The 27,348-nt window shown below is 57.0% G+C and overlaps 1 protein-coding gene across 4 annotated transcripts in view; it reads right to left on the bottom strand.

The window, feature by feature from the left end:
- The window catches only part of FLT4 (fms related receptor tyrosine kinase 4), a 41,260-nt gene that overhangs the window by 3,817 nt on the left and 10,095 nt on the right, over positions 1-27,348 (bottom strand). For 2 of the 4 annotated variants that reach the window (XM_010806455.3, XM_059888487.1), the window contains exons 2-29: positions 23,443-23,539; positions 22,511-22,755; positions 22,199-22,311; positions 21,912-22,074; positions 21,580-21,719; positions 21,134-21,302; positions 20,721-20,838; positions 17,918-18,072; positions 17,667-17,829; positions 16,059-16,188; positions 14,841-14,949; positions 13,491-13,853; positions 13,062-13,208; positions 12,832-12,963; positions 12,550-12,656; positions 12,153-12,288; positions 11,575-11,679; positions 10,912-11,025; positions 10,656-10,744; positions 10,385-10,535; positions 9,712-9,806; positions 9,217-9,339; positions 7,868-7,979; positions 6,608-6,707; positions 6,143-6,248; positions 5,395-5,543; positions 4,246-4,366; positions 3,086-3,171 (exon numbers count right to left, since the gene is read on the bottom strand). In XM_010806455.3, the coding sequence (XP_010804757.2) occupies positions 3,086-3,171; positions 4,246-4,366; positions 5,395-5,543; positions 6,143-6,248; positions 6,608-6,707; positions 7,868-7,979; positions 9,217-9,339; positions 9,712-9,806; positions 10,385-10,535; positions 10,656-10,744; positions 10,912-11,025; positions 11,575-11,679; positions 12,153-12,288; positions 12,550-12,656; positions 12,832-12,963; positions 13,062-13,208; positions 13,491-13,853; positions 14,841-14,949; positions 16,059-16,188; positions 17,667-17,829; positions 17,918-18,072; positions 20,721-20,838; positions 21,134-21,302; positions 21,580-21,719; positions 21,912-22,074; positions 22,199-22,311; positions 22,511-22,755; positions 23,443-23,539 (3,838 nt within the window). The remainder of the gene's footprint in view (positions 1-3,085; positions 3,172-4,245; positions 4,367-5,394; positions 5,544-6,142; positions 6,249-6,607; positions 6,708-7,867; positions 7,980-9,216; positions 9,340-9,711; positions 9,807-10,384; positions 10,536-10,655; positions 10,745-10,911; positions 11,026-11,574; positions 11,680-12,152; positions 12,289-12,549; positions 12,657-12,831; positions 12,964-13,061; positions 13,209-13,490; positions 13,854-14,840; positions 14,950-16,058; positions 16,189-17,666; positions 17,830-17,917; positions 18,073-20,720; positions 20,839-21,133; positions 21,303-21,579; positions 21,720-21,911; positions 22,075-22,198; positions 22,312-22,510; positions 22,756-23,442; positions 23,540-27,348) is intronic. The other 2 variants (XM_024994727.2, XM_024994726.2) reach the window with 2 other exon arrangements.

The raw sequence follows: 27,348 nt of genomic DNA, 5'->3' as shown, positions 1-27,348 counted from the left end.
TCACTTAAGAGGGAGTGCTGGACACCTCCCCAGCTGCTGCTGTGCAGCCGCACTGACCAACCACAAGCCCAGGGCTTGCAGATCTCCCTTTCACCTAGAGTTGGATGAACTGCCATGTCACAGGGAATGGGTAATGGCATCCTAAGTGCCACTGAAAGGACTGGGTGAGTCACCTTGAAGTGAGGATGAGTTAACTTTCCGCAGGGTGAGTACTAACCAGTGGTTAACAGAAGATAGGAAAGAACTGAGGAGATAAACTCCTTCCTTCTCCCTGACAGATGCTTTCAAGGCACGTTCCATCCCACCTCTACATCTGTTTGGGGAATGTTCCATTTGCCAAGTGACCAGCTACACCTCTTTGTGGCTCATCACAATGTGTTTCTAAGGGAACCCGGGAAGAGAATAATGTCCTCTGTTGCTTCCATCATGATGTGCAGTTTCTGTAATGAAGAGACCCTTGGGTGTGTAACTGTCTTTTCAACTCTTAATATAACCTTGCTTCTATAAGACTCTTCTCCAACTCTCCTCTTCCTTCCCCACGAGGCACCTGAGAGGCACGCTCCCCTCCTGCTCACTGTCCTTTCAGAAGCAGAGCCTTCCTAAGGCCACTGTCCTAGTGCTCACACTCTGGAATCTCCTCAGTCTGCATGGCCATGGTCCCAAGGACCTGGAAGGTCCCCTCTCAGGGGGCAGTTCCCAGATGGCTCTCCCCAGCCAGGCTGTGGGCATGGCTCTGCTGGTTCTGCTGCTGAGTTCTCTACTCACACACAACTGGAGTCTCTCCCTTGCTTATGTCACAGTCACGGACTCTGAGAGGTCTTGTTTCAAGTGCTGATTTTAGAAAGATGTGTGGAGACTGGAATTTAAGTACTTAACATCCTCAGCTCATCCTCTTACTGAAATACTTTTTGGGGAGATTAAAAAAAAGTTTGGTAAAGAAAAATTAGCCAGAAACTATTTTTGTTGAATAAATAAAAAGCATTAATTTTTCAAAACTCAGTTACTCATAGAGGTTACCTGACAGAATCAATGAAAACAAAGAAGGAGGCCAAGATGCATGCTAGAGGTTCAGCAGTCATCTGCAAGCATGCGACCCCACAAACCTGCGTGTTCACAGTGCTGCACGCATGCCTTTGCGGGCTGCTGGGAAGGTAACAGATATTTGGCTAAGTTGCAGAGATCTTAATGATACCTGCCAGAAAGGTGAAGAATGACCTCAACTATCCTACTGTGATACAAACTAACACCTGTGGTCTCGGGTAAACTATTCAATGATAACACCTATTGATTCAAAAACAGCCTAGGCAGAAGACAAGTGGAACTACACCAGATGCCCCAAAAGGGGTCCCTGAAAGACACAGGTGTCACACAAGGATCTGGAAACAGCAAAAAAGAGCACTGTTTTATATTAATATAATATTTTAGGTTCTATCATTTAAACAGCTATGAGCAAGTCAATTACTAAAGTAAATAAGCAGCAGCACAGATGGATACGGGGCACATGAAAAGATGTTCAATATCACTAACCATGAGAGAAATGAAAATAAAAACTACAGTGAGATATCACTTCACTCTGGTCAAAATGGCCATCACCAAAAAACCCACAAACAACAAATGCTGGAGAGGGTGTGGAGAGAAGGGAGCCCTTCTTCAATGTTGCTGGGAATGTAAATTGATATAGTCACTACGGAGAACAGTATGGAGGTTCCTTAAAAAACGAAAAATAGAGCTACCACATGGCCCTGCTATCCCAACTCCTGGGCATATATCCAGAGAAAAACATGATCCGAAAGGATGCATGCATCTCAGTATCCATTGCAGCACTGTTTACAATAGCCAAGACATGGAAGCAACCTAAATGTCCATCGACAGAGGAATGAATAAAGATGTGGTACATATATACATTGGAATATTACTCAGCCATGAAAAATAACGAAATAATGCCACTTGGAGCAACATGGATGGGCCTAGACACTGTCATACATACTGAATGAAGTGAGTCAGACAGAGAAGGACAAAGATCATACGACATCCCTTACATGTGGGTGCAATCCAAAAAGATGATACAAAACAGAAAGAGACTCACAGTCTTAAAGAGTGAACTTACAGTTGCTGAGGGAAAAGATGGGCAGAGGGGATATCTAGGGAGTCTGGGATGGACATGTATACACTGCTATATTTAAAAAGGCAACCTACAAGGATGTACTGTATAGCACATGGAGCGCTGCTCAGTGTTATGTGGCAGCCTAGATGGGAGGGGAGTTTGGGGGAGAATGGACACGTGTGTATTTATGGCTGAGTCCCTTCACTGTTCACTTGAAACTATCACAACATTGTTAACCAGCTGTACCCCAATACAAATAAAAAGTTAAAAGACTGCATGCAAAAAGACACTAATCTTCATTTATGGTTCTATATGCAACAGAGTATCTTAGGCCATTGCCCAGACCCATCTTTAATGTGCAGTTTCCACTGGATTTTAAGAGATGCTGTGTGAAAAAAGAATTGTGTGCTTCTCTATGAAGTTGAAAAAATGGATCAAAAGTTTAAAAAAAAATGCACACATTTAACTATTTAATGTATACCCTTAAAAGTTTAAATATTCAGATCTATTTTTAAAGAGTGGAGATATCTTCTTGGAAAATGGAGGTCATTGTTTATGGAGCTCACCCCCTATGCAAGCACGCTGGAAGATTTCTCTGTAACTGTATTCTCATCAAAAAAGTACAACAGCCAGCTCTAGGTCACATGATCTGTGGCCTCCCCTGGCTGGGTGAAGGGTGTTACATCCATTGGACACAGCCGATGTTTCTTGGATTCACAAAGAGGTTATTGTCTAGTATCTGTCAAAGGGGAGGGAGGTTTGGGGACCAGCACCAGGGTGCTGGGTCAGGACAGTGACGAGGGGTGGGGCTTATGGGAAGGCTGGTGGACAAAATCCTCAAGTCCCAGTGTGGTCTGCCTTGAACACACAAAAAGGTAATTTGGAGACATGAAAAGTTTCAGGTAAGAGAGTGAGAGGCACATGCAGGCCTGGCCTCCCTGCACTGGGCCCTGGCCAGGAGGGGGCCTCCAGAAGCCCTACCTGAGCCTGCTCTCTTCTCTGTGCCTGCTCTCCAGCTGCTCAAACTCCTCAGAGGCCAGCACCATCCCACTGTCCGTCTGGCTGTCCTGCGCAGAGAGATCACGCCAAGGTTGTGGGTGGGCCCTAGGAAGGCCCGTCTGTAGGCAGCTGCCCCTCAGACCTGCCCCTCTGCTGCCTGGACACTCATCCTGCCTGTGGGAAACAGGCCTCCGTTCCATCCAGAGGCTGTTGGTCAGGGTTACACACCCCTGCCACAGAGGGAGGAACTGTGACTGGTGGGGCCACACCCTATGATTCAAGAGGGTGGCAAGACTGGGACGCCCCTTTTGGGAGATACACAAGGCAGCCATACACCTGCTCAGGACACAGCAGAGCAGGAGCACCGGGAGAAACAGGGGAAGTCTAGAAAGAACCTGACAGCTCACAGTACAGAAAAAGGATCCTCAGATGCGTCCAAGGATTGGCAGGGCTATGTCACAATCAGTGTGACTTGGAGTGGTCTTGATTTCTGTGGAGGGGGACTGAACCGCACTCTCATCAAAGATGGGAGGCCCTCCCCCTATGCCTTTATCTGACCCTGGGGATGGGAGGTCGGGTCTGCATGGCTGGTTCAGGACACCCATCGCAGCCCCTGTACCCAGCACCCCCCGGGCCTGTACTCACTCCAGCCCCATCTGGATGGAGGCTAGAAGGCTGTGCTTTTACACAACGGTCACTGAGCTGTAAGAGGTCTCCTCTGCTTGACCGCATCTGAGAACATGAGTGGTCTTCCCGCGCCTCTTACCCTAGACTTCTTGTCTAGTGACACCATCTTCTCTCCAGTCACGGGGCCCGATGGCCACCCAAGGAGGGCCCTGACTCGAGTCAATCCCAGGAGAACCATCTAGAAGGAGGAGCTGACTTTCCACTGGGTTTCTACTGGGGTTTCTACCTTGCTGGGAGAAAGAGGCTGGGTGCTGGCGGGGGGGGGGGGGGGGGCCCTGGGTGAGTGAGGAGGGCTCGGGTGAAAGGAGCAAAGACATGGTGGCACTGGGCTCCCTGTGCTGAGCTGGCTTCTGCCATGAGCCTCAGGACTTCCTGACGTCCAGCTCAGCTCCCTGTGGAAGGAGTCCAGTGGCCCTGACCTGGGGCAGGGGCACAGGCCCACTCACCCCACTTACCACTATGGCCTTGTAGGTAGTTGGGGTCATGGGAAATTCCTCAAACGTTTTCATCCTGGAGGAACCCTGGGTTTGCGTTCCTCTGGCAAGGCATCCCGGAAAGGACACACAGTTATAATATCTGTGGGGAGGAAACGGCAAGTGCTGAGAAGTGCCGTCCAGCACCCCTCCTGAACGCTCTCTCCACCTTTCCTTCTGCACCCCTCTCCTCTCGGGAAGGACCCCAGGGGCTGGTCTAGACGGCTCCCCAGGCCCCCGAGTCTTGCCTCTGCTCCCAGGCAAGACGAGCGAACCTCCCTGAGGCCACTGCTCGGGAGGATGTGGGAAGTGAGCAGCAGAGGGCACCTGGCCTGGGTGTGATGTGGAGCTGGAGAGAGGCTGGGGGAGGACTTCCCTCCAGGACAGGCCACCCTATGCAGGGCAGGCAGTACACTGATGTCACAAGCCCCTGCCTGACCTGCACGTGTGTACGTGTGTGTGCACATTCGAGTGCCTACGGCGGGGCTGGTGGAAGGAACCTGGCAAAAACCACCTGGCTGTTCCTGTTCCCCAGGCTCAGCCTTGCTCTCTGCTGGGGAAGATGGCATGGAGAGTCCCGAGCTCTTCTCTCAGCAACACCAACGCGAATGTGGATGTATGACCTTCTTGGAATGTAAATATTCACTAGCCTCTGACCCCAAACTCTGGATACTTAGGCTCCATTCTAAATCCTGAATAAGGTTAGTGAGTGACCAGCCCCACCCTTGGGGTCCCTGGGAACTTGCCCCTCTCCCCGCCTGCTCCATTTTATTTCCTTACAGGGTGGAGCTGGCCAGGCCGTGGTGCCTGAGAGCGGCGCTCCCTTGAAATTGATGGTGGAGGGCCTTTCAGGGCCTAGGAGTGTGGGCAAGCGGAGGAAGCCAGAGGGAAGAACTGAGGGAGCACGGAGAAAAGCAGAGTTCAGAGGCCACATGGGCTTGCAAGGACTTGAGACTGACCACACCCACCAGGGCATCAGCGATGCTGTCACTTAGCTCTTTGAGTTGATAAACAATGGCCTCTTAAGTCCTTCTCCTTCACTTTTCCTTGATGACTGATGACTTACTTGTCCAAACTGCTTTCCCCTTGCCTGGGGGACCCTTGGATCTGAAGGCGGGGGAGGGGGCTGACCTGGCGGCCAGGCTGTGCTGGTGCAGGCTCAGCGGGCTGTCCTCTGTGTCAGCATCCGTCTCTGTGATGTGCATGACCGTGGTGGATGCCTGCAAGAAGCTGCCTTCCTCCGAGCTCTGAGAACCACAAGGAGCCACGCAGTCATCTTCCTGGCAGGAATGGCACAAAAAGCCAGGGTCAGAGGCTCCTTAGCCCCACTTCGCCCCTACTCCTGCACTCAGGACTTCTAGAGTTCCTGATCCTTCAAGTGCTATTCTCAAGGGCTCCAAGGGCTAAAGGAGCTGGGCAAGTTCTCCCCACAGCCCTTCCAGGTGCCCCATCTAAGGAGGAGGCAGGCATAATAACAGCATCCTCGTTTCAGAGCCTGGCTGTCCTACAGCCTTGAACATTGGCACTTCCCACCCTCACCTTGGGGGAGCACTGGCCCCCAAGTGCCCATCTCAAGTCCCTGAGGCTGGGGCAGCAGGCAGCTCCCTGCTTCCTCCTCCAGGTCTCAGGGCTGCCCTGAGCCAGCCCTGAGCTTGGGGAGGGAGATACAAGTCAGAGGTGGGTGCAGGGGGCAGAGGGGCAAAGAGGGAGGGAGAAGAACATGCCACTCTTCTGCCAGGAGGTGGGGGCTCCTTGCTGGCTCCCTGAGGATCAGCCTGGGGCTCTTCGTGGGAAAGTTGGGCTCTGACCATCCATGTGATGGTCCCTGGCTTGAGGGCCAGAGGTTGCTGCAGCAGGACAGGGAGAGTCGGGGCCTCACCTGCTGGGCCCTGCCCTGAAGCAGGTTCCCCAGGATCTCCACCAGATCTGAGAATGCAGGCCTCTCTTTGGGGTCTCCCGCCCAGCAGCTCAGCATGATGCGGCGTCTGTGGGTATAGCTGGATGCTGGACGGCAGTCTGAGTGCACCCTGCACCCGAGCCCAGCAGACCCAAGTCTCCCACCTCCCGCCGATCCCTCACACCTGCTCTGCCTGCCTCCCTCCCCCGGGCTTAGGCGGGCCGTCCCTCCTACCTGCAAGGAGGAGAGTTGTCAGCAGACCCATGGTGGAGTGAGAGGCGGTGTCTGCAGGCCTCCAGCCCGGCTTCTGTGCCTGAACTCCCTCCCGCCTCCCACCCCTGCTGACAAGCCCCCTTTCCCAAGCCTGCACACAACCCCCCTTATCTTTTCCTGGTGCCCACCCACCCCTACGGCCCCTCAGTGCCAGCGGCTTCCCGAGAGACTCACATGGCAGGAGTGGCTAGCTCCGGGGCCCGCATCCGGGTGCCCTCTTTCAGCCGCTGGCAGAACTCCTCATTGATCTGCACCCCAGGGTATGGGGAGGCCCCTGATGGTAGAACAGGATGGGGGCTGGGTGGGGAGCAGGCTACCGCTGTTCAGCTCAGGTCCGACCCGCTTCTTCCCCGGCCCCTTATGGCAGGGAGCTCACCCTGCTGCCCCCCTCCCCTCGGACGAGTTCTTTGTTTGTTTAAGAGGATGGTGGCACCCGCTTGTGAGAACTGCCATGAGCATCAGAGCTTTCACAGGCACACTGGCGGAAATACTTCCCACCCTGGGACCGTCAGGGTCAGTAGAGCTTTGCTGAGCCAGTTGAGTGGCCCTGTCACAGTGAGCCCTCTTCAGAGAAGCCTTCTCCAGTTCTTCCTTAAGTCCTGTGGGCTCTACCAGCAAAAAGGACCTAGCTCCTGCAAGCCATACAGTAGTGGAAAGGCCCTTTTAAGACAAGAGTCCCTCCCTCAAACCCTGCACGGCTCCCAGTAGACTTAAATCCCAGGCCCTCACCCCAGAGGGCCTGCAGGGGCTGCCTGGACCACCAGCACAAGCTTTTGCGGCATCTCCCAATGCTGACTGCTTACACTGCTCAGCTCCCAACACGAGGACCACGGCCCTGACCAACCCTGCACCCTGGACTGCTGTTGTGCAGGCCCTCTTGCCTCCAGCCCACCCACCGTCGTTAGCCTGCCCGTCCTGGCCCCTCTGGCTCACACCCAGCACCGTCCTTCCTGTGCTCCCCGTGCGCTTTTATCTTTACTAACAGTACCGGTCATGGTTGCCATTCAGCCTTTTCACTTTTCTACTTGTTTCCCGCCTCACTCCCACCCTGGTTGGGGCCCCTCATCTTGGATCCAGCGAGGCCCGGTTTACTATGTGAGGCGTTAGCAGCTGTGGTCATCAAGGGAGCAGCTGGTCTCCTTCCAGATGCTCCCCAGACCCACGAAGCCAGGAGCAGTGTCCCCAATGGCTTGTGGGGAAGGGGCTCGGCCAGGGAGGGAGGGGTCTGGGGAACTCCTACGGCCTTTCCCTCTGTGACAGGTAACGAGCCCAGGAGCTGCTGGGTGAACACGGGGTTCTGCTGTGGGCACAGGCTGGACATGAAGGGGGACCCAGGGGGCCCTCCAAACAACTGTCTCAGAATGAGCGGGACTGCTCGGCCCAGGTGTGCATCTCTGCTGAGCTTGCCCTGCCCTGCCCCCTGCCTGTACTCACCCAGGGAGAAAATCTCCCAGAGCAGGACCCCAAAGGACCACACGTCGCTCTGCGTGGTGTACACCTTGTCGAAGATGCTCTCAGGGGCCATCCACTTCAGGGGCAGCCGGGCCTGTGAGATGGACGTGTGTCCCAATGGGGAAGGGAAGAATGGAGAGAGGCCAAACCCAGGGGCATCCCTCCCCTGCCCCTCTTCTCCCCAAGAAAGGCTCTTTGGTCAGGACCACCCTGCGTGTATTCAGATGGCTCCTGCAATTGGCTCTGTCCCTGCCGCCTCCCCCAACTCCATTCCAGAGGTGCCTGGTGACTTCTTTGAAGGCTTCTTCCCTGCTACTCTTCTGGGCAGACATCCGGTCCCTCTCTTCCCCTGTGCTCTCCCAGAGAAAACTTGTAGCCTGTCTCCAGCTCCAGACCCTCTGGCCCAGTATATTGAGGGATGCTGTATCCCTGCACACCCTCACCAACTCCACCTCTATCCATTCACTTGGTCCCCACACTGGAAACCTGGCATCACTCCTGACCCCTCCTCTGGTGGCTCCTAATGTGACTTCCCTCCTATGGCTTCGACCTGGGAGCCTTGAGGACCATGGGCCTTCCTGACTTGCCTCTGCCTCCACCCTAGCACCCCCCACCCCTCTCTTGTTATAGCTTGTAGAGGGAGTTTCTGGACAGCTGACTGTTATCTCCACAGTCCCCACACACCTGAGAGTCAGAATAAAGGACAGAAGCCTGCACGGTGGGCCTCTCATTGTCTGTTGTTTAGTCGCCAAGTCGTGTCCGACTCTTGCAACCCCATGGACTGTAGCCCACCAGGCTCCTCTGTCCATGGAATTTCCCAAGCAAGAATATGGGAGTGGGTTGCCATTCCCTTCTCCACAGCCTGGACCCAATTTGCCTGTCAATCTCCCTCTAAGCCTCTTCCTTCATCCCCTGGGGCAAAACCCTAAACAAATGTAGATGCTCAGATGCCTGCTTGGCTACCTCTGAGCACCACCAAGGAGACACAAGCTGCCGCTAGCACCCAGGTATTTTTCTCTGATTGTGCTACACTAGGTGTGTCCACCTCGAGGACAGACGCCACGTAGGCTCTACCTCTGTATGGCCGGCCCCTACTGAGCAGGTGTGTGGAGTCAGTGCCCACCTAGTGGACCAAAAAGGCCAGAAACAAGCTCCATTCGGAGCACTGGGGCCCTTGTTTGCCAGCTCCTGTCTCCACTCACCTGCTCCAGGTGCCTCAGCAGGATCTCCAGGATCCCTGTGGGTGCAGACCTTCCAGGTCGATGGCAGTGAGTCCCCCACCCTGCTCCGTGGCCCACAGCCCCCAGCCCCGCTCTGTGGCCTGTACTCACGCTGCCCTTGCGCACATAGTCAGGGTCCTTGTAGATGTCCCGGGCCAGGCCAAAGTCACAGATCTTCACCACGTCACTTTCTGACAGCAAGATGTTTCGAGCGGCCAGGTCCCTGTGGATACACTAGGGGGGTGAAGAGGAGCAGTGAGGCGATCAGAGCAGACCCCTGTGGCCACACCCCCACCTAGAGCTCCAGGATGCCCTGCGTGAGTCCCGCTCTCTTGAGGAGAGATTTCTGTGTGCCCCATAACTTGCCATGGAGAGAGCTGGTGGCACTGTGCAGACAGCGAAGAAGGCTGTGCAGTAGGACAGACTGGCTCTATACCTAGCTCTGCCTCTGACTAGCGGAATATTTTGGGAGTTCGGTTCTACCCTTTGGACTCAGTCTACAGCTCTGCAAAGTGGGAGAGATGTGCCTTGACTACAGCTTCACCGTGGGGTAAGCTGGTGAGTTTTGGCCTTTCTCCCCTCTGAAGAGACTGCTGGGGCAGTCACCTTTCGAGAGGCCAGGAACTCCATCCCTCGGGCCACCTGGAAGCTGTAGCAGACAAGGTCTTCCATGGTCAGCGGGCTCAGCCACAGGTCCTTGGCTGCACAAAGAAGTGAGGCTGGCTAGGAGGGTCCTCAGCTGTGACTCCCACTTTCCACCCAGCCCCAAAGGGAGCACTTACGTGTTCACTGAACCTGGCTGTGTCCCTCCTGGCCAGGCTTAACAAGCCTGCTGGCCCACTCTCCTGCCCCTCAGCTTCCCTTCTCTCCGTGGTATCCACTAACTACTCCTAGAGCAGTGAGTACTGTTGCCACACTAAACCTCTGCCTCTGCTACTTCTGCCTGGACCGCTCCCCACCATGTTTGCAGGGTAAACTCTTATTTATCTAGAAGATGACCAAATCAAACATCAGAAGTCTCACACCCCCAGGAGGTTGACCACGTTCAGGGGGTTACCCGTGTGGATTAGGATTTTGAGCTTCGACATTAGGGCGCACGGCTCGCTGGCTATGGCGCCCTCTGGCGGGAACATGGGGGCTTTGCTTCCTGAGGTGGCCTAAGGCAGAGTGCATTTCATACGCTCCCACGTTAAGTCCCTCCAGGAGGGCCCCAGGTTGGCTTATCCCAGGGTCCTGGAGCATGCCAGCCGTTTCGGGCATGGGGAAGCCAGACTCTTACCTTCTTGGACTGGAGCGGCCCGCCCTGCCCCGCCCTTGCCCGTTAAGAGCCTTGTGAGGAGGGCCATGTCGCAGTTCCCTGGCCTCCTCTGGTCAGCCTTGGCGTCCTCCACCATGGAGCAGAAGCGCCTTCTCTGTTCAGCAGACTTCTCCTGCGATGCACAAAGCAGGTCGGAGCGGGAGGAGGCTCGCCATCTACTGGAAAGGCACTTTCCGCCCTCCCCACCCGGCTCACCAGCAGAGGCCTGGCCCTCGGTGGGGCGCCCACCTACCGCGCAGGGATTGAAGGCCTCTCGCTTGGTGCGCAAGAAGTTGGAGAGATTGCCATACTTGCAAAACTCCACGATCACCATGAGAGGGCCTGGGGCAGGGCAGGAGGGTGCGCTGGAGGGCAAGCACCACAGCCACGGCCCCGCCCCCAAGCCCTCCTGTGTCCCGCCTACTCCCGGCCCAGCTGGCCCTTCACACCCACAAAGATAAGGGCACCTTGGGGCTTCGCCCTCCCCGCAGGGCGCCCGAGTTCTTTACCATTGGGCTTGGTGCAAGCCCCCAGGAGGTTGACCACGTTGAGGTGGTTACCAATGTGGATTAGGATTTTGAGCTCCGACATCAGGGCGCGATGCTCGCTGGCTGTGGCGCCCTCTGGAAGCAACATGGGGGCTTTGCTTGGTTCCCGGCTCCACCTGGCCCCTGACCCAGGCCCTGAATATCCCTTTGTGCTGGCCACTAGCTCAGATGGTAAAGAATCCCCCTACAATGCAGGAGACACAGGAGTCCCAGGTTTGATCCCCGGGTCTGGAAGACCCCCTGGAGGAGGAAATGGCAACCCATTCCAGTATTCTTGCCTGGAGAATTCCATGGACAGAGGAGCCTGGTGGGGTACAGTTCATGAAGTAGCAAAGAGTTGGATACAACTGAGCGACTACTTTCACTTTCAGCTGAGCTGAGGCCTGGCCAGCACTCTTACTGGTGGGGGTGCAGCAAATACCACCTCCCTCTCTGAGGCAAAAGGTTTAGGTGGGACTGATAAGTATTACTCAGAGGTGAGCTCCAGGCCATGGATTCCCTATATAACCTCTGGTAAGAATCTGTTCTGAACCTGTTTCCCCTCCGGCACCACAGACCCACCAGCCCACCCAGAGTTGCTGATCCTCACCAGCTCAGCCACCCCTTCTACCCATGACCCCACACCTTTCAGCATTTTCACGGCCACAGTGTCACAGCTGCTGCCCTTGTTGATGCCAAAGGCTGAGGCTTCCACCACCTTCCCAAAGGCCCCGTGGCCGAGGACTCTGCCTGTGGGCGCAGGGAGCCGGTTCCAGGTGAGCTGTATGGGGGTGTGGGTGGAGAGGACTGGGCAGAAGGGACAACCCCTGTGGAGGGCCAGGAAGGAAGGCCCAGGAGGGGGAGGAAAGTCAGGAGCCCCCCTGCCAAACAGGAAGTGCATGGGGAGCAGGGTGGGGAGAGAGGGAGGAGAGAGACTGACAGGAAGGCCTGCATCCTCTCCCAGCAGGTGTGACAGGCCCACCCTGCTCAGAGCAGCAGGAAGTGACCTCGGGGGGCCTGGGAATTGAGAGCCCCTATAATAGTTCTGGGGATGCGTGCCTAGATGGACAGGTCAGGCCAGGTGGGGGCCAGGTGGGACTTTCTGGCATGAGTTCTGAGAATAGAGGGATTGCAGGGCTCCAGCCTGTCTGACCCCAGAGCAGCTGAAGCAGTGTCTGCCCAGCAGGACTGGGTGGGTGAAGCAGGCTGGGAGCGGGTCTCACCGAGGTGCAGCCGTTCCCGGGGGAACTCCCATTGACTAGCATCGTAGGACAGGTATTCACACTGCTCCTCCAAAGGCACCTCCCCGGGGTCCATGATGATGGACAAGTAGCCAGTCTTGATGTCTGCATGGGTTGGCTGGGAGGTGGGGATGGGGACAGCTCACTGACTTGGCCATACCATCCTGGCTTTGGTAAAACTGTGCTCAGGACAGATGGCCTCTCCTTAGGGACTTCTGATATAGGAGGGGACAGATGGACAACCTCTTGTCCTCTAAGAGTGAAGCATGGAGGGGTCTGGGGGGCCTCCCAGGATACAAGGCTTCCAGGTGAGCCAGGGTGAACCATATTCCTTAACTTAAGGGCTGGGCATGAGCAGCTAGGGACGAGGAGTGCTTACCCTCCTCATGTTACAGAAGATGAGGAGAAGGAGGACCCAGAAAAAGACAGCGATGACTCCGGTGCCAACAAGGATCACGATCTCCATGCTGCCTTTATCCTCAGAGCCTGAGTGGGCAGAAAGAGGGGGGTGGCTACTGTGCACATATTGTGATGGGGGAGAGGGTGTACCCTTCCGGCGGCAGCCCTTCTGGTGGGCACAACTGGCAGTGAGGTGGCCGTGAGGAGACGGCATCGAGTGCGGGCAGAAGGTGGGCTGGGGGGCGCGAGGGGGAGGTGGGACCTTCCACAGCCACGCTGGCAGAGGAGTTGACACAGCCCTTGGCGTTGCACACACTGCACAGATAGTGGCCCGCGTCCTCCTCGCGCACGCGCTGGATGCTCAGCCTCTGGTTCGAGTCCGCCAGGTCGATTCCTGCAGCGAGGGCGGTGGACGTTTGAGTTCAAGTAGGTCTGGGGCTTTGGCCTCGAGAGCTTCCGGACCCCGCCCTCCACCTATATCCATCCCCCTACCGGACTCTTCTTCCAGCAGCCTCTCATCTTTGTACCACACGATGCTGGGTACGTGCGTCCCAGCCACTGGGCACCGCATCTCCAAGGAATCGCTCACGTTCACCAGGAGGTCGCTTAGGTTCTGTGTGAGCCGTGGGGCTTCTAGGGCTGGGGGCGGGGGTCGAGAGAGAGCTGAGTGGAGCTGCAGAAAGCAGGAGGGCACTCCAGGAAAGGGCCCTCCAGTGCTAGGAGCTCTCCAAGCTGAAGGGTCAGGATTTGAGCTCGGGGTGGGCAGGGCTGTGCACCTCCCTGGAGGGGAAGGAGACGGGGATGGATGCTCTTGCAGGCTCGGGCTTGTGAATGGACTGCCCAGGCGCGTGCGGGGCGCGGGGGTAAAGGCTCCTTGGGGAGCGCTGCCCTGACTGGCCCCTCTGGCCCGGCTTGCCTCACCCTGCACGGACAGGTACTTCTTATGGCAGTGCTTGTCGTGGGTGCGCCGGTCCTGCACCTCGCACACGTAGTCGCCTTCGTCTTCTGGTGCCACACTGGGGATGGTGAGGGTGAGCGTGGCGTGGGGCTCCCCGGACGCCACCTCCTCCAGGCTGGCGGCCAGTGGCGTGGCAAACAGGTGCACGTTCTTGCAGTCAAGCAGCAGTGGGTTCCCCTGCGCGTCATGCAGCGTGGACAGGTTGAGGCGGTACCAGTGCAAATGCTCATATGTGTAGTTGTCAGCCCGGCAGCTCAGGCGCACGGTCTGGCCCTCTAGGGGCTCTTCTGATGGCTCTGACTCTATGCTGAAGCCATCGGGGATGGCTGGGGAAGGAGGAACCACTCACTGTGACATTGTGAGGTGCTGGCGAACCTACCCACCTGCTCAGGGACTGTCTCTCTCTCTTTCTCATTGACCTTTGAACTCACTCAGCTCTCAAATAAGGGTGTATGTCACCCTACCTCGGCCAGGGACACCACTCTGGAGACCTCCTCTCCCTCTCCCTGACAAGAGACCGACTCTCTCAAGTCAATTCCACCAGGGGCTCCTCCTGCCGTGCCTCCCTCTAGTTTTTCCTGAACAAGCCCCAGCTGGGTACTGCCCCTACCTCTCCCAGGAGCCCAGGCCACCAATGAGTTTCTTGCCAGCAGCTGAGCAAGGGCACAAGGGCCCATTCTCCCTCACTGCTGAGCACACTCCCACCCCTGTCCTCTTCCTGACACAGTCTGGTTCCATTAGCCTTTGGCAGTGGCTCCCGATTTCCTTTCGTCCCTCTAGCTGTCCACTGTCGAGCTCCTATGGGCTCCTCTCTCCTGTAGAGTGTTTTCTTTGGCTCCACCTCTCTTCCAGGTGCCTGCATTTAAACCTCTGGGCCCAGTGACTGTCCTTCCATGGTCTTCTTACTGTTCCTGAGGTCATTAACAGGTTTGAAAAATCTGAGGCAACCATGGACCTTCTTCCCAGGGCCAAATGCACATACGAACCAGCTGCTGTGCAGGATCCATGGCTCAGGAAGAGGGTGGGAGGGAAGCGGAGGTAGGTGGAGCTGTGGGGAACAAGATGGCACCCCTCGGGAGGCACCTCCTGGTCTAGGGGCAGATGGCGCTGCCTCATCCCAGTTCATATGCCTATAGCCTCCAAATCTGTCCTCCTGCCAAGGCCCAGAGGCCCGGGGGGCTGGGGTTTCTCCTGGTGCCTCACAAGACACTCACTGGGGCCTCAACGCAGGTGTGTTTTCTCCTCCCATGCCTGGCCTCCTCCTGCGCCCACCTGGCTCCTGACCTCCATCCAGGCCTGCCCAAGTCACTCACTGGCCACGTAGAAGTAGATGAGACGCTCATCCTGGCCCACTTTGTTGAAGACCACGCACTTGTACATGGCGGACACATTGGCCTCCTGGATCACCAGCTTGCTCACCGTCTGGACAGGATACATGTCAGGTGTAAGGATCCATTCCCTGCCTAAGTTCCCCTACCCTAACCTCCTCTTTCTGCATGGAAGTTGCTGTGCCCACTAGAATAATGGGGGAAACTGAGGCTCTGGGCTGGAGATGACCAACGCTCAGAGACAGTACCAGGACTGGTGAGGCAAGGAGAAGGTGATGAGGTCCTCGGGCAGCAGCAAGCGGTGGCTCCCCTGAAAACTCAAGGGACAGCATGATGGACAGCTGGCCTCAGCTGTGGCTGGGGTCAGAAGGCAGTGTTAGGCAGGACCAGAGAGACCTCTGGCTGCAGATGGGCTCAGGCTACTGCCATGCTGGGGAGGCGACAGGGGCCTGGTGGCACTGGGTTGGTCCAAGCCAGAGTTCCGATGCGCTCTGGTCACATCAAGCGTCAGCCTGTGGTCCCAGGAGTCGCTGTGTGCCCACAGACACCTCGGGGCTGCCTGCAGCGCCTCTCAGTGCTCTAGGTTGTGGCAAGGGGAGGAGACGGGGTCCAGGGCTCCAGAAGGACTCTGGCCTGGGGGAGTGGGCAGCTTGGAGGCAGAGGAAGAGAGAGGGCCATAGGCTCTGCCTACCAGCCCAAGAGCCCACCCCCCAACCTCAAGCCGGGCACTTCCTGGCCAGCCTGGAACAGGAAGAGGCTCTGGAGGTGTGTAGGAAAACAGGAAGTGACTGTAGGAAGTGGGTGCCTTTGTTCAGTCCTTCCCCTGCTTGGCCTCTTCTAGGGATTGCCCCCAGCCTGGGCCAGACGTCTTCGGGGAGGATAAAGCTTGTCCCCAGCCCCAACTCTCCCAGCCTTTGCTAGTTTGGGCCCACAGCCGTGAATCTCAGCTTCCCTCTCTGGGAAGCAGCGGCAGGTCAGGCCCTTGCAGTCTATTGCAGGCAGGGAAGCTGATGTCCAGAGACATTGCAGAAAGGTTACTGACTCTCAGATGCTATTGCAAGAACTCTGCAAGTCCAGTGGAGACCAAGAAGGCTAGGAGAGGACCCCACCTCTCCTTCTGATCCCACCTTTCTTCTTCTGAAGAAAGGACCTCATCTCTCTCTTCTTCTCCCTCAGACACTCAGTGTCCTGGCTGGTCCATACCTTATTTTTGCCCTCCACAAACTCCGTCCAGGTGTCCAGGCTCTCAATGGGGTTCACAGCATCCTGTGTGGTCACCTCCCTCCAGTCCTGGCACTGTGGCATTCGGTCTCGCTGCTGCCGCCGCCGGCTGCTGGAGACAAGGAGGGACAAGGGCAGTTAGGGATCCAGGCAGAGGGGACTACACTAAGGGTAGGGTCAAGCTTTTCTCATACTCAGGGTCATCTCATCTCATGGTGGGGAAGGTTGGTCCCCCAAAGTAAGCGAGGAGGGCAGGGGCTTTGTTGCTGGCACACTGTTCAGGGCTCAGCAACCCATCCTGCATGGGCTGCCAGGCCCAGCCTTACCCAGTAGACCAGGATCTGTGCCTGCAGAGCATCACATGCCTGTGACTCTGTGCTAGTCCTCTGGTCTGCTGTGCCCCCTGCCCCTACCCTCATGTGTCCCTTCCTGCAAAATCCACCTAGATCTCCTGGGGCAGCAAAGTCACTCCTGTTAACTCCTGCTACAGGAAGCCCTCTCCTTCCGTCCCTCTTCTACAGCTGCAGCCCCTCCCTGGGACGGCTGTGCATCCCAGCACCTTTGGGCTTCTGCTGGGATGAGGGTTTAAGGGGGAAGGCATGGCTCAAGGGAGGCTCTTGTCTGCCCTAGGGAAGCAGAACTCGCCCTAGGGCTCTGTAGTCATACAGGGCCTAACAGTAGAGCATCAGATGGAAGCACATTTGGAGGTGCCAGTGATCTGCAGCCTCATGGTCCAGAAGAATCTCTTATGAGCCTCGAGTGCTGTGGGCTGCCCACCCCTACTGAACCTCCCTAACTGACCATGCCAAGGGCCACAGTCTCTCTGCCAGTGTGGCTGCCTCGTCTCCCTTGGTTTCTCAGCTACTGTCCTTCCCCAGCCTGTGACCCTGTCCCCTGTCCCTTAGGATCTCTTGCTAAATGGCAAATGTGACTAGTCCCTCCCTTGCTCAGCACCATTCACTATCTCTCTAGTGCTTTCCAGACCACTAACCATCTTGGAGCCCTCCATTCCTGGCCCTTGCTGGTTCAAGTTTTCCGTTCTCCTGGACTGACTGTCCCACTGGCACCCAGGTAGGGCAGTGTGGCCCAGCAGTTGGGCAAGCTCTGCTGCTTACTGCCATGACATTAGGAAAGTCGTGTCCCTTCTCCAACCTCACTGTTTCTCTCTAAGGGGTAATGGTGAGCACTACACAGATGAACTTAATGTGCCTTGGAGTTCACTCAGTACACGTCTCACAAACCCAGCCCAGGCCTGCCTGCTTGGTGAGGGGTGTCCTCCCTAGTGCCCAGAGGCATGTCCTTTGGTCCCCTCCAGACGTGCAGTTGCGTGTCTGGGGAGCATCGCTTTCAAGGGAGAGGATGGTGGGGGCCGCACCATTCCTGTGTCCAGCCTGGCCTGACAGTACAAGGGAGGGTCTGAGCCTTGCTCAGGCAAGGTGAGGTCAGGGATTGACTTACAATGCATGAATCGTGATAGGGTTTGGGTTTAAAGCGGAGCTATGGGGAGGGGTGCTGGTAGTGAGAGGGGGTTATGGTTGAAGTTGGGGATGGGGCTGGGAAGTAGGGGAGGCGGGGTGGAGCTACACTCACAGGCTGCGCTGGCTGAAGGTCCTGCAGGGCGTCCACGGCCGCCAGTGCCACTGGATGCCGAGAGGAGGGGGCACCCCGTAGGCCGTGCAGGTGAGGGCCTGGCGGCTATGGCGGGAGTAGATGCTGGGGGAGGAGGCCTCCTTTTCATGGATGTGGGGGGGTACTGGAGACACAGGCAGACAGCCAGTCAGTCAGCGTACCCCCAGACACCCCCCTGTCCCCTCTCCCTCTCCTGCCCCACCCACACCTACCATTCACCACCAGCTCTAGGCTGATGTTACGCCTCAGGCCAGCCGCAGTGTTCCACAGGGCCAGGGTGTAGATGCCCGCACTGGCCTCCGTCACCTCCTTGAGCACCAGAACATGGGGACTGTGGCGCCCGGACACTGCCTTTCTGTCCTTGTACCTGGCCCAGGGAAGGAGTTCAGGGGGCTGTGTGACCTCCGCCCCAGCCCTGTCCTGTCCCTTCTTCTCTGAAGCGCCCCAGCCCTGACCACTAGAACACGGTCAGGAAGTGGGAGAGGCCTCCCCGCCCCAGACCTGCTTCTGGGATGAGCAGCAGGAGTGAGGGCTGTGGCAGCCAACTCTGGACTGGGGAACAGACAGCTGCGCAGATGGTCCTTGGGCTTGAGCTGCAAGGGCTCACAACACCCCCAGGCTCAGGACCAACGAGAGTCCCCAGGGGCCCTTGTCTCTGCCATAGGCTTCACGGGGCTGTGCTGTGAAGGAGTGGAGGAGTGGTCCCCGAGGGCGCAGCTCAGACCCTGACCACGTGTGGGTCTGGGAGCCCTGACCCTGACTCTGCCCTTCCTGGAGCTCTCCAGATGCGTGGGCTTCTTGTTGCCCTGCCCCCTTTCCCAGGGCCTTTGTACTCACTTTCCTGCTTTGCTTGGATGCTAGACACCTGCAGGGCTCTCTTTCTCCTATATCCACCATCATCCAGCCATCAGAGCAGCTGTGTGGACCAGGAGCTGGCCCTCGGCCCTGCACGCTAGCTGGCCCTCCATGTCTGGACGCTAGTGTTCACACAGGCGCGTGTTGCTTGTCGGTTCCCACACTGAGCTGTACGTACGGCCACTGCCGTATGCCCTATGTGAAGAGCGGCACCCAGCACACATAGGCTCTCAGTGTACATGGGTATAAATGGATGACTCATACCCCAAAGGAGACTCCTCTCCAGTCCTGAGTTGGGAATGAACGCAAGCTCTGGCCTCTGCCTGGAAGTAGCCCTCAGGAAGGCATCATCTTCTGGTTTACTAAGCCAGAGAGACACGAGGAAAGCACAGCCCTCGGGATGGAAAGTAACAGCGAGGGGCATATAGGGGCCTGGCTCTCAACTGCTGCACCACAGCCCATTCAGAAGAGGTTTGACTTGCCAGAAGTAATACAGCAGGGCAGGGCAGAGTAAGGCCAGGCTGGGAGGCCTGCTGGGCTCTGGTGCAGAATCCTAGTTGCTACCTACTGCGTTTGTGATCCTAGGCACACTCCTTCACTGCCTCAAGCCCCCGAGTCTTCACCTAAAAACCAGGGAAACCAAATGCTCCTTCTTGTAGGTGTGGTCAGGTCTCCCAAGATATAGCCTTGGGGTCAGCATGGTGCTGGACACACAAAGGCTGCTTCGGGGGCGAGGACCAGCCTGTCCACTAGATTTCTGTCTGTTCACTTGCTAGTAATCACCACATGATTACCTGGAAGACTGGACCCTGGTGGGGCTATGCTCACCACTAATGCCCCGGGGCAGGTGTCCCAGTGGACAGTGGGCCCAGCAGAGCACTTCTTGGAGGCAGATATTGACCAAGTGAGAGAAAAAAAAGAAAGGGTCAGATGTGGTGGGAATGGCAAGAGGAAGTCAGCTGCCTGAGGATCAGGCCTGGACCAGATCTTTGATGCAACAGAGCTGGCCACTCTCCCAGATAGGGTCAGTACTACTGGCCTTGGAAAGCAGGGGACAGGGCCTTAGTCCAGACTGCACCAGTGCCCTTCAGGATACTATCTCAAGTGTCCCGGTCCTGCACCAGGTGGCCCTGACGGACCCCAAAGCCTGTGCCTCACAGGGAGAGTCACAGAAGTCCCAGGCCCAGGGCTTCCAGGGCCCTCCCAGGAGAAGCCTGCTTCCGGACTATGGCCAGAGAAGTGGGATGCTGGCTGAGAATGTCTGGGCTTCTTCTTGCCAAGCTCTAGCCTTTCAGAAAAGGTCATCCTGTCTGGTAGGAGGTGCTCCAGGCTAGAAAGGCGAGGCTCCCCTGGCCAATTGTGAAAGAGCAGATGAGTCCCGGGAGGCTCAGGGCTTGGGCAGGAATGCCTTTACCCTTTCCTGGCCTATTTCCCTCCTGTGTATGATGAGAGTCAGACTAGAGTGTGATCTCCCAGGATCAGGCCATATAGACTGCTCAGGAGGCTGAAGGGTGCATGGTGGGGTGCTGTGCCTTCCCGAGTTCTCGGGGAGCATCTGGTGAAAGTAAAGCCACCACTGAGGGACCTCTTTCTGACTCTTGGCATACCCTGCAAGGTGTACCTTATTCTCAGGTCACACACAGAGCAGGGATCTTGAACTTGTAGGCCTCCTGGAAGCTCTAGTTCACTGGCACACAGCTCTCGGGCCCAGCCCAGAAATCCTTGTGAAACTCTTATCATATCTCTAAAATTCTGGTTAGAAGTATCCTGGGGGTGGCAACCTGTTTGGAGAGGAGCCTAGGAGACCTGAAGCCATTCCTGTATGATCCCCTCCAGTGGGGGCCCTCAGGCTGAGTGGGTGCAGGAAAGAGTTAGATAAAGCCCTGTGCTATGCCCACCACACCCACACATAACAGGAGGCCAGTATTCACACTCTTTCACAGTTTAGCAGCAATTCAGGCCAATCTTCCCTCTAGCCAAAATACCACATGATGTGTATATTCCTTGGAATCTTCATAGGGGGTCCCCCACTCCAGGCACAGGTCCCCATCTAGGTCTCAGGAAGTAGGCCCTGATGGGGGGAATTTTGCCCTTCCCTCTCTGTGGCTCTTTCTTGCACTGGACTTGGTGGGTAGGGAGGGGCAGGAACAAGGGAGGTACCATTGGAACTCTGGTGGGGGATAAGCCGCCAGCTTCACGGGCAGCTTCACCAGCTCATCTCCTGCCGTGGCCTCTAGAACCGGACCCTTGAGCCACTCGACGCTGATGAAGGGCTTCTCTGTCAGACAGGAGACATCAGGGTAAAGCCAGGGCTGGTGTGGCTGACCCACCACCACCCAGGGATTTGCAGCCACCCCCAGTGGCCAGATGCCCTGCTCTCTGGGGCGTGGGAACTGGGCAGTCCATCCACTCATGACCCTCCCTTCCCTCTGGCTGGACTCCACATTACTCGGGTGCACCATGACCTATGACCCTGGGCCCACACTGCACAAGAACCCTTGTGCTCCAGGCTTGACAACTGACACCCAACCTAGCCCAGGCCATGCTGGGCACAATGGCCTGACAGGCCGTACCATGCACAATGACCTCAGTGCTCTCCTGGAACTGCTGGATACCATTGTTGGCCTGGCACACGTACGGGCCCAAGTCACGCTGGCTGACGTTGTGGATGGTGAGGATGCTGGAGAGCTCTGTGTGAGTCTGCTGGGAGCGCCGCTCTGGTACCCACTTACCCCGCTCTGCCTGCCCAGGACCAGGGGAAGAACAGGGTCAGAGCAAGTTGGCTCTGACAGAACTGACCCCCGTAGGCACACCCCTCCCCCCAGCCCAACCAGCAGCAGCTCCAGAAGCCTTGGACTCAGACTCTGAGTTTTCCTTGGCATAGGAAAACTTCCCTATCAGACAGGGGCTCCTGGGACAGAGGGAAGTACGTGTGGGCCAGACCAGGGTGAGTGTGGGCCGCGACAGGGATTCCTGGGGATGATTCAGGTACAGCCCCTGCCAGGGATGCTGAGCTCACCTGCTTCCCTGGATAGTTCCAGTCAAAGGTGACACCTGAGTTGAACTCGGCCCACACGGTACAGTTCAGGACTAGTTTTTCCCCAACCAGCAGCTCCAGCGATCTCTTGGGGAACAGCTGGATGTCATAGAGCTCATTGCCTGGTGACACATGCACAGGGACCCCCATGCCCTTTGTAGGACAGTGCATGTAGAGTACAGGGCACAGGGCATCCCCTGAGACCAGCCAAACCATGGTACCTACAGCCCCACTGCTGGGAGTTAGAGGGTTCCTGTCCAGGACATGGGGAGTAGTCGCTGGGGAGGGTCCTACAGCCCCAGGCAGCCCCCTACCTGTGATGTGCACAACGAAGGGGTTGGACAGGAAGGCCTGGCCGCCCCAGGTGGTCTCACATTGCAGGTACAGGGCATCGCGCAGCAGAGGGGTGGGCACCCGCATGCCCCGGCGGTCATCCCACACCACCTCCTGTCCATCAGGCTGCAGTGCTGAGCTTTGCTGTAGGGACGCAGTGGCTGTCAGGGCCCAGCTACCCCCTGCCCCTTGGCCAGACGACTGGCCATTTTCCCAGGGACAGAACTGGAGGGCCGGATTGAGGGTAGAGATTGGGGTGGGGCTGTACCGAGCGCAACGTGACGTTCAGGCCGGGGATGGACACCAGGCAGGGCACCCACGTGGAGTCCTTCCTGTTGACCAGGAGTGTGTCTGGCTTGTTGATGAATGGCTGCTCCCAGTCTGAAGAGAGGGGACAGGGTGGGGGGGCGGGGCGGGGCTCAGGGAGTCTCTGCCCAGGTGTGGAGCTGCAGGGCAGCGCCCCCTCCCCCAGGGTCCCAAGGCTGGGGTTGCAGCCACAGATGCCAGCCACCTCTTGAGGACCCAGGACCCTGCCCATGGCTCCTGAGTACCCTTGGGGGTGGGTGCTGGGCTGTCTCACCTCTCACAAACACGTAGGTGCTGGCCGCGGTTGTGCCCTCAATGCGAGCCTTGATGTACTTGTAGTAGCAGCGGTAGCTGCCTGTGTTGTTGGCGTGGGCCTCCTGCAGCTGCAGAACCTTGCAGTAGGGCCGGGTGTCTGTGCCTTCACAGTCTCGCACGGTCCCCGTGTCCTCACCATCCTTCTCCTCTGGGACTGGTGCATCCTGAGCCCCCGGCCAGGCCCACTCCAGGGGGTGCTGCCCCCTGGCGAAGGAGACAGGACATCAAGAGAGGCCCAGGCCACAGCCCTGGGGGACAGTCCCTGTGGAGCCTCTCAGAGGCCCAGCCTTGCTCATAGCTGATCCCGTTCAGAGGTCAGGGTAGACCAGCACTTGGGGAGGGTACCCTTGAGCCTCCTGGGGCCTCGACCTGGCTCCTGGGCCTGCATTTGGCAGGCTGTCCTTCAGAAAAGCCTGAGCCTCAGATTACAGCTGGGGCTGAAGGGAAGATCACAGCTTGGCAGTCTGTGCGGGTGGGTCTGGGGCCAGTGAAGGGTGGCTGAGTGTGGGTGCAGGCAACCTATGGTGCAGGCAGTATCCGTGTAGGGTGACCTGGGGGTGGGCATGGGGTGGCCTGGGTCACTACGGGTTGACTCAAGAATGGATGCAGGGTGATAGATCTGTGGTCTGTAGGAGATTGTGAGGTGGGTATGGGTGAAATGGGGTAGGCTGCAGGATGCCTGCGTCTACAGGGCAGGGGATGGTCTGTGCCTCTAGGAACCTACACTGAAGCCACCTGGGAGCACCCCTAAGCCTTGAGGCCTCTCTGCCTTGGGGCTGGGGTGCTGCCTTCTGAGTCCTCTGCCACCATCAGCTCTGCCTTCTATAGTCTCCATGGTCTGCTAGGTAGGAGAGACCCAGGCCCAAGCCCCCCTGGGTGAGGGCGGAATACCTGCAGGAGATGGACAGGCTGTCACTGGAATCGATGACATATGTCTCTTCCGTGATGTTCAGGGTTGGTGGGGTCATGGAGTAGCCACCGGCCAGGCCTGGGTTGGGAGATAGGGTTAGCGTGGGATTGGGTCATAAGTTCACAGGACGATATCCATCTGGTGCTGGCGGGCCCCTCTGCAGGGCAGGTGCTGCCTAGCCTTTCAGCCCAGAGCAGGATTGATACGGCCCAAGACATCTGGGAACCTCCGCCTCAGGCTTAGCCTGCCCACTGGCTGCAGCCCCAAGTGAGCCCTGATTGAGGCCTGGGCTGAACTCAGGCCTCTGGTCCCCCAGGAGTGGAGCTGCCGACATGAAGTCAACAGGGGAGACCAGAGGCTTTCTCCCACATTAGGCGAAGCCTGCAGTACATTTCCTTGGCATTAAGACCCCCCCAGCCACTGCCTGTGAGGGGGTCCTGCACAGCACAGCTCCCCAAACACGCCCCAGACTGAGGCCTTGGTTTCTCCCTGGGATTCTTCCTGTGGCCTTACCCTCTTCTACATCCCATGGAGTCCATCTCACATGTGCTTGGTTCCATCAGTTTCCCTTTGCCCCCAAGGGACCTTCGGGCTGCCCTTGCTCCCCACTCCCTGCTCCCCCTGCCTCAGCCCCTCCATGATTCCAACAGGTCTAATCCCCAAACAGAGAACTGCCTCGCCTGGTTAAACACTTCCTGTAGCCCTCCAGGACCTCGGCCCTGCTGCCCACATGGCTTCTTAGTCTCCATCTTCCTCCCAGCAGGAGAGTGTTGCGTGCGTGTGTACACATGTGTGTGCATGTGTGCACGTGTGTGTTATCTTTGTGTGCATGGGCGTCTGTGGGCATAGATCTGTGTTTATAGGACTGATGATGAGTGCTGTGTGTGTGTGATTTTGTGCATGTGTGTTACTGACATGTCTGTGTGTGTGTGTGTGTGCGTATGATCCTGGAGGAGTGTGGGAGCAGGCCCCAGGGGAGGTCTGGGCCTAGAACTCTGGCAGATGCATCCTGCCAGGACCATCCTGAGACAACAGGAAGTGAGGACTGTGTGGCTGGAGGCCCAGGGCTGTGTTCTGTCCCTCCCCCGAGTCCCTGTCCTCCTGGGGGGCACAGCCCACTGCCCTGCCCTAGGCCCCAGTCCCACAGGTCCAGTTCCTCTGCCCTCCCCAGTTCAGCTTCCTGAGGCTTAGAGTCTTGCCCTGGCAGCAAACTGTGGGAGGCAGACCTTGGAGGAATCCCCACTATAGTGGGTTCTACCTCACCCTGACCCCAAGCTGCCCTAGAAAGCAGCACAGGATGGCACACTCTGCACACCAAGATCTCATTTCAGCATCACATGGACAAGATAGCTCCCAGGGTCTGGCCTCCTGCTGGCCAGACTTCTCTATGTACCACACCACCACTGGTCAGAGGCAGAAGGTCCTCATTGAGCATCTAATCCAACTAGCATCTAGTCCAGCCAGGGAACCTGAGGCCTTCCAGCTGGACTGCGTGGCCAGCTGCTGGGACCACTATGCAGTCTCTCCTTAGCTTGAATCCAGTGCACCCACTCCTGGCACTCAGGACAGAGGCCCCACCCTGGGATCCCCAGGTGGGAAAGTAGCAGGTCCATTCTTTCCCAGGGTGGGTTCTGGCTCCCCATCATACTTCCTCACCTGGCCCTGGGGCTGCTCAGGTGGAGAGGCCCCACAGTGGGGATGATTCCTTCTGGTGGTGAGGGGCTGGGAGTGAATGCCAGGAGGACACCTCTAAGGTGGGTTTTGAAAGAGAAAGGATTTTCCAGGCAGTGGAATGTGAATAAAGCCACTCTACAAACTGGCTTCTGAGCTACAGAAGCGGAGGAGGGGCAGGGATGATGAACTTGGGTTTGTGTGAAGGGATGAAAGAACCAGCTCCCAAGTGGACCACTCAGGGGGCAAGCCTGAGGCTGGCATTTGGGCACCAGAGGAGACAGGCAGCAGCCAGGACCTATTTGCCCTGGGTCATTTGTGCCCCATTGTGAGGGCTGTAGTGTTACTCTGGGGCCCCCGGGAAGGCCAAGCTAGGGCCTCCGTCCCTGAGGTGCTTCTCCAGGGCATGCCCTTGGCACTAGAGCTACGGCAGTCGTCAGCCCAGCTTCCTTTGGCAGCTCTCCTTTGCTCCCAAGATAAAGCGGGGAGACCCTAGGCCTCTCCCTCTGCCCACTCCTCTTCTTTCCGGCTTTATCGAGACATCTGACAGGCACAGACTTCTCACTATCATCCCAGAGTGCCAGACTTCATCTTGAAGTCTCTGTGTTCATTTTTTCACCCTGGACATTTGTACTTCTTCCCTCCTGTGGATCTTCCTCTTTAGGTTCTAATTCACGAGTCCCTCTATAAGGGGCAGTCACTCAGGAGAGACTCAGGTGGTGCTGGCCCCTAGGCTCATGCTGCTAGAACACTTACTAGACTGAATCATGGTTTTCTGGTCACATCTGAACAGAGACTGCATTTTATTCATCTTCCTAACCTTAGTACACAAGAGGTACACACCTAAAATTGAGGATATGTATTCAAGAATACGTAGGCAAACTGGGAGATTGTTGAGCAACAGGGAGGACTGATGTGCTCCAGTCCATGGGGCTGCAGAGTTGGACATGATTTGGTGAGTGAACAACAACAAATTCAAGAATGGTAGGATGGATGAAGGATGATCAGATGAATGAATGGGTGAATATGTGGAAGGATGGTGGGTTGAGTGGCTGGATGGGGTATGGAGCCTATAGGAGCTTCCTTCCTAGAGGCTACCATACCACCAAAGGAAGCATCTGAATCACTGTGCTAAATGGGAGGTGCATCCACTATGCTTGCTGACCCTTTCACCCATCTGAGAGCCTTTCCTTTATTGCCACATGCCCTGAATTTCCCCGGTGCTCCTTTTCTCCCCCGCCTCTTCCACTGCACCCTGTGTGAGCAGTCGTCTGTGCTGTACACATCACTGGCCTCCTCCATCCTTCCTGCTTTAACTGAAATCTGCATTTCTGAGGACACCGCTGCCCCTGGGGTGGTTACTGCTCCCCATTGCACATGTTGGAGAACTCCTTGTGGTCACTTCCCCTTTTCCAGCAGCACCACCCACTCCCCACTAAAGCTGTCATCAGCCCTGTCCTGGTCATTTCCCCTCATTCTCTGCTCCTGGCTCTTCAGGCTCCCCGACCTCAATCCAGGCCATTTCTCAGAACTTCGGCAGCCACAGGACTGAGTCACCAGCACCCCGCCTTTGCGGTCCTCATCCCCATTGTCCCCCGTGTTCAACCCCTCACTTCCTGGGCATACCCTGGTCTTGGTCCGCACCAGAAGCTGTCACCATCAAGAGCCTATTTTCCTGTACTTCTTGCTTTGCCTCCTCTGTCTCCTACTAAATCTCACCAGTGCTAAGTCCTTCAACCTCATCAAAATATCCAGGCCAGGAGCCCCTCTGCACTGCCACCTCCTCCTGGCCCCACCCCTCTCCTGGCACTGCATGGCCCACAGCCCATCATCCTGAACGCTCCCTTGCCCCTGCCTGCTTCCCCAGCCCTGCAGTGCCCATGCCCCTGAGAGGCTCAGCATGCAGCGCAAAGCCCGGGACCCGTGCTGCCTCCCCACTCTCCTGGTGGCAGAGCCTGAGTGGCTTCGGGCTGAAGTTCAGGGCAGTCCCTCCTCCTTCCCTCTCAGCACTAATGAAGTAGAGGCATCAGATGGAGACCCCTCATCTTCCCACACTCTAATCTTACACCCTTCCCACACCCACATCTCTGACATTCCTGCTCCCAAGGCCAAGCCATCCAACATGTCGGGGATCCCAACCCCCCCCAAGATCTGACCTCTGCAGATCATTTCTTTCTTTTCTGGCTACCAACTTTCCTCTATGCAATCATCTCCCA

The sequence above is a fragment of the Bos taurus genome, chromosome 7 (genome assembly GCF_002263795.3).
Source record: "Bos taurus isolate L1 Dominette 01449 registration number 42190680 breed Hereford chromosome 7, ARS-UCD2.0, whole genome shotgun sequence".
Classification (NCBI taxonomy): Eukaryota; Metazoa; Chordata; class Mammalia; order Artiodactyla; family Bovidae; genus Bos; species Bos taurus.
The sequence above is the reverse complement of the archived record's forward strand: the minus strand, read 5'-3'. Positions and strand labels throughout refer to the sequence as shown.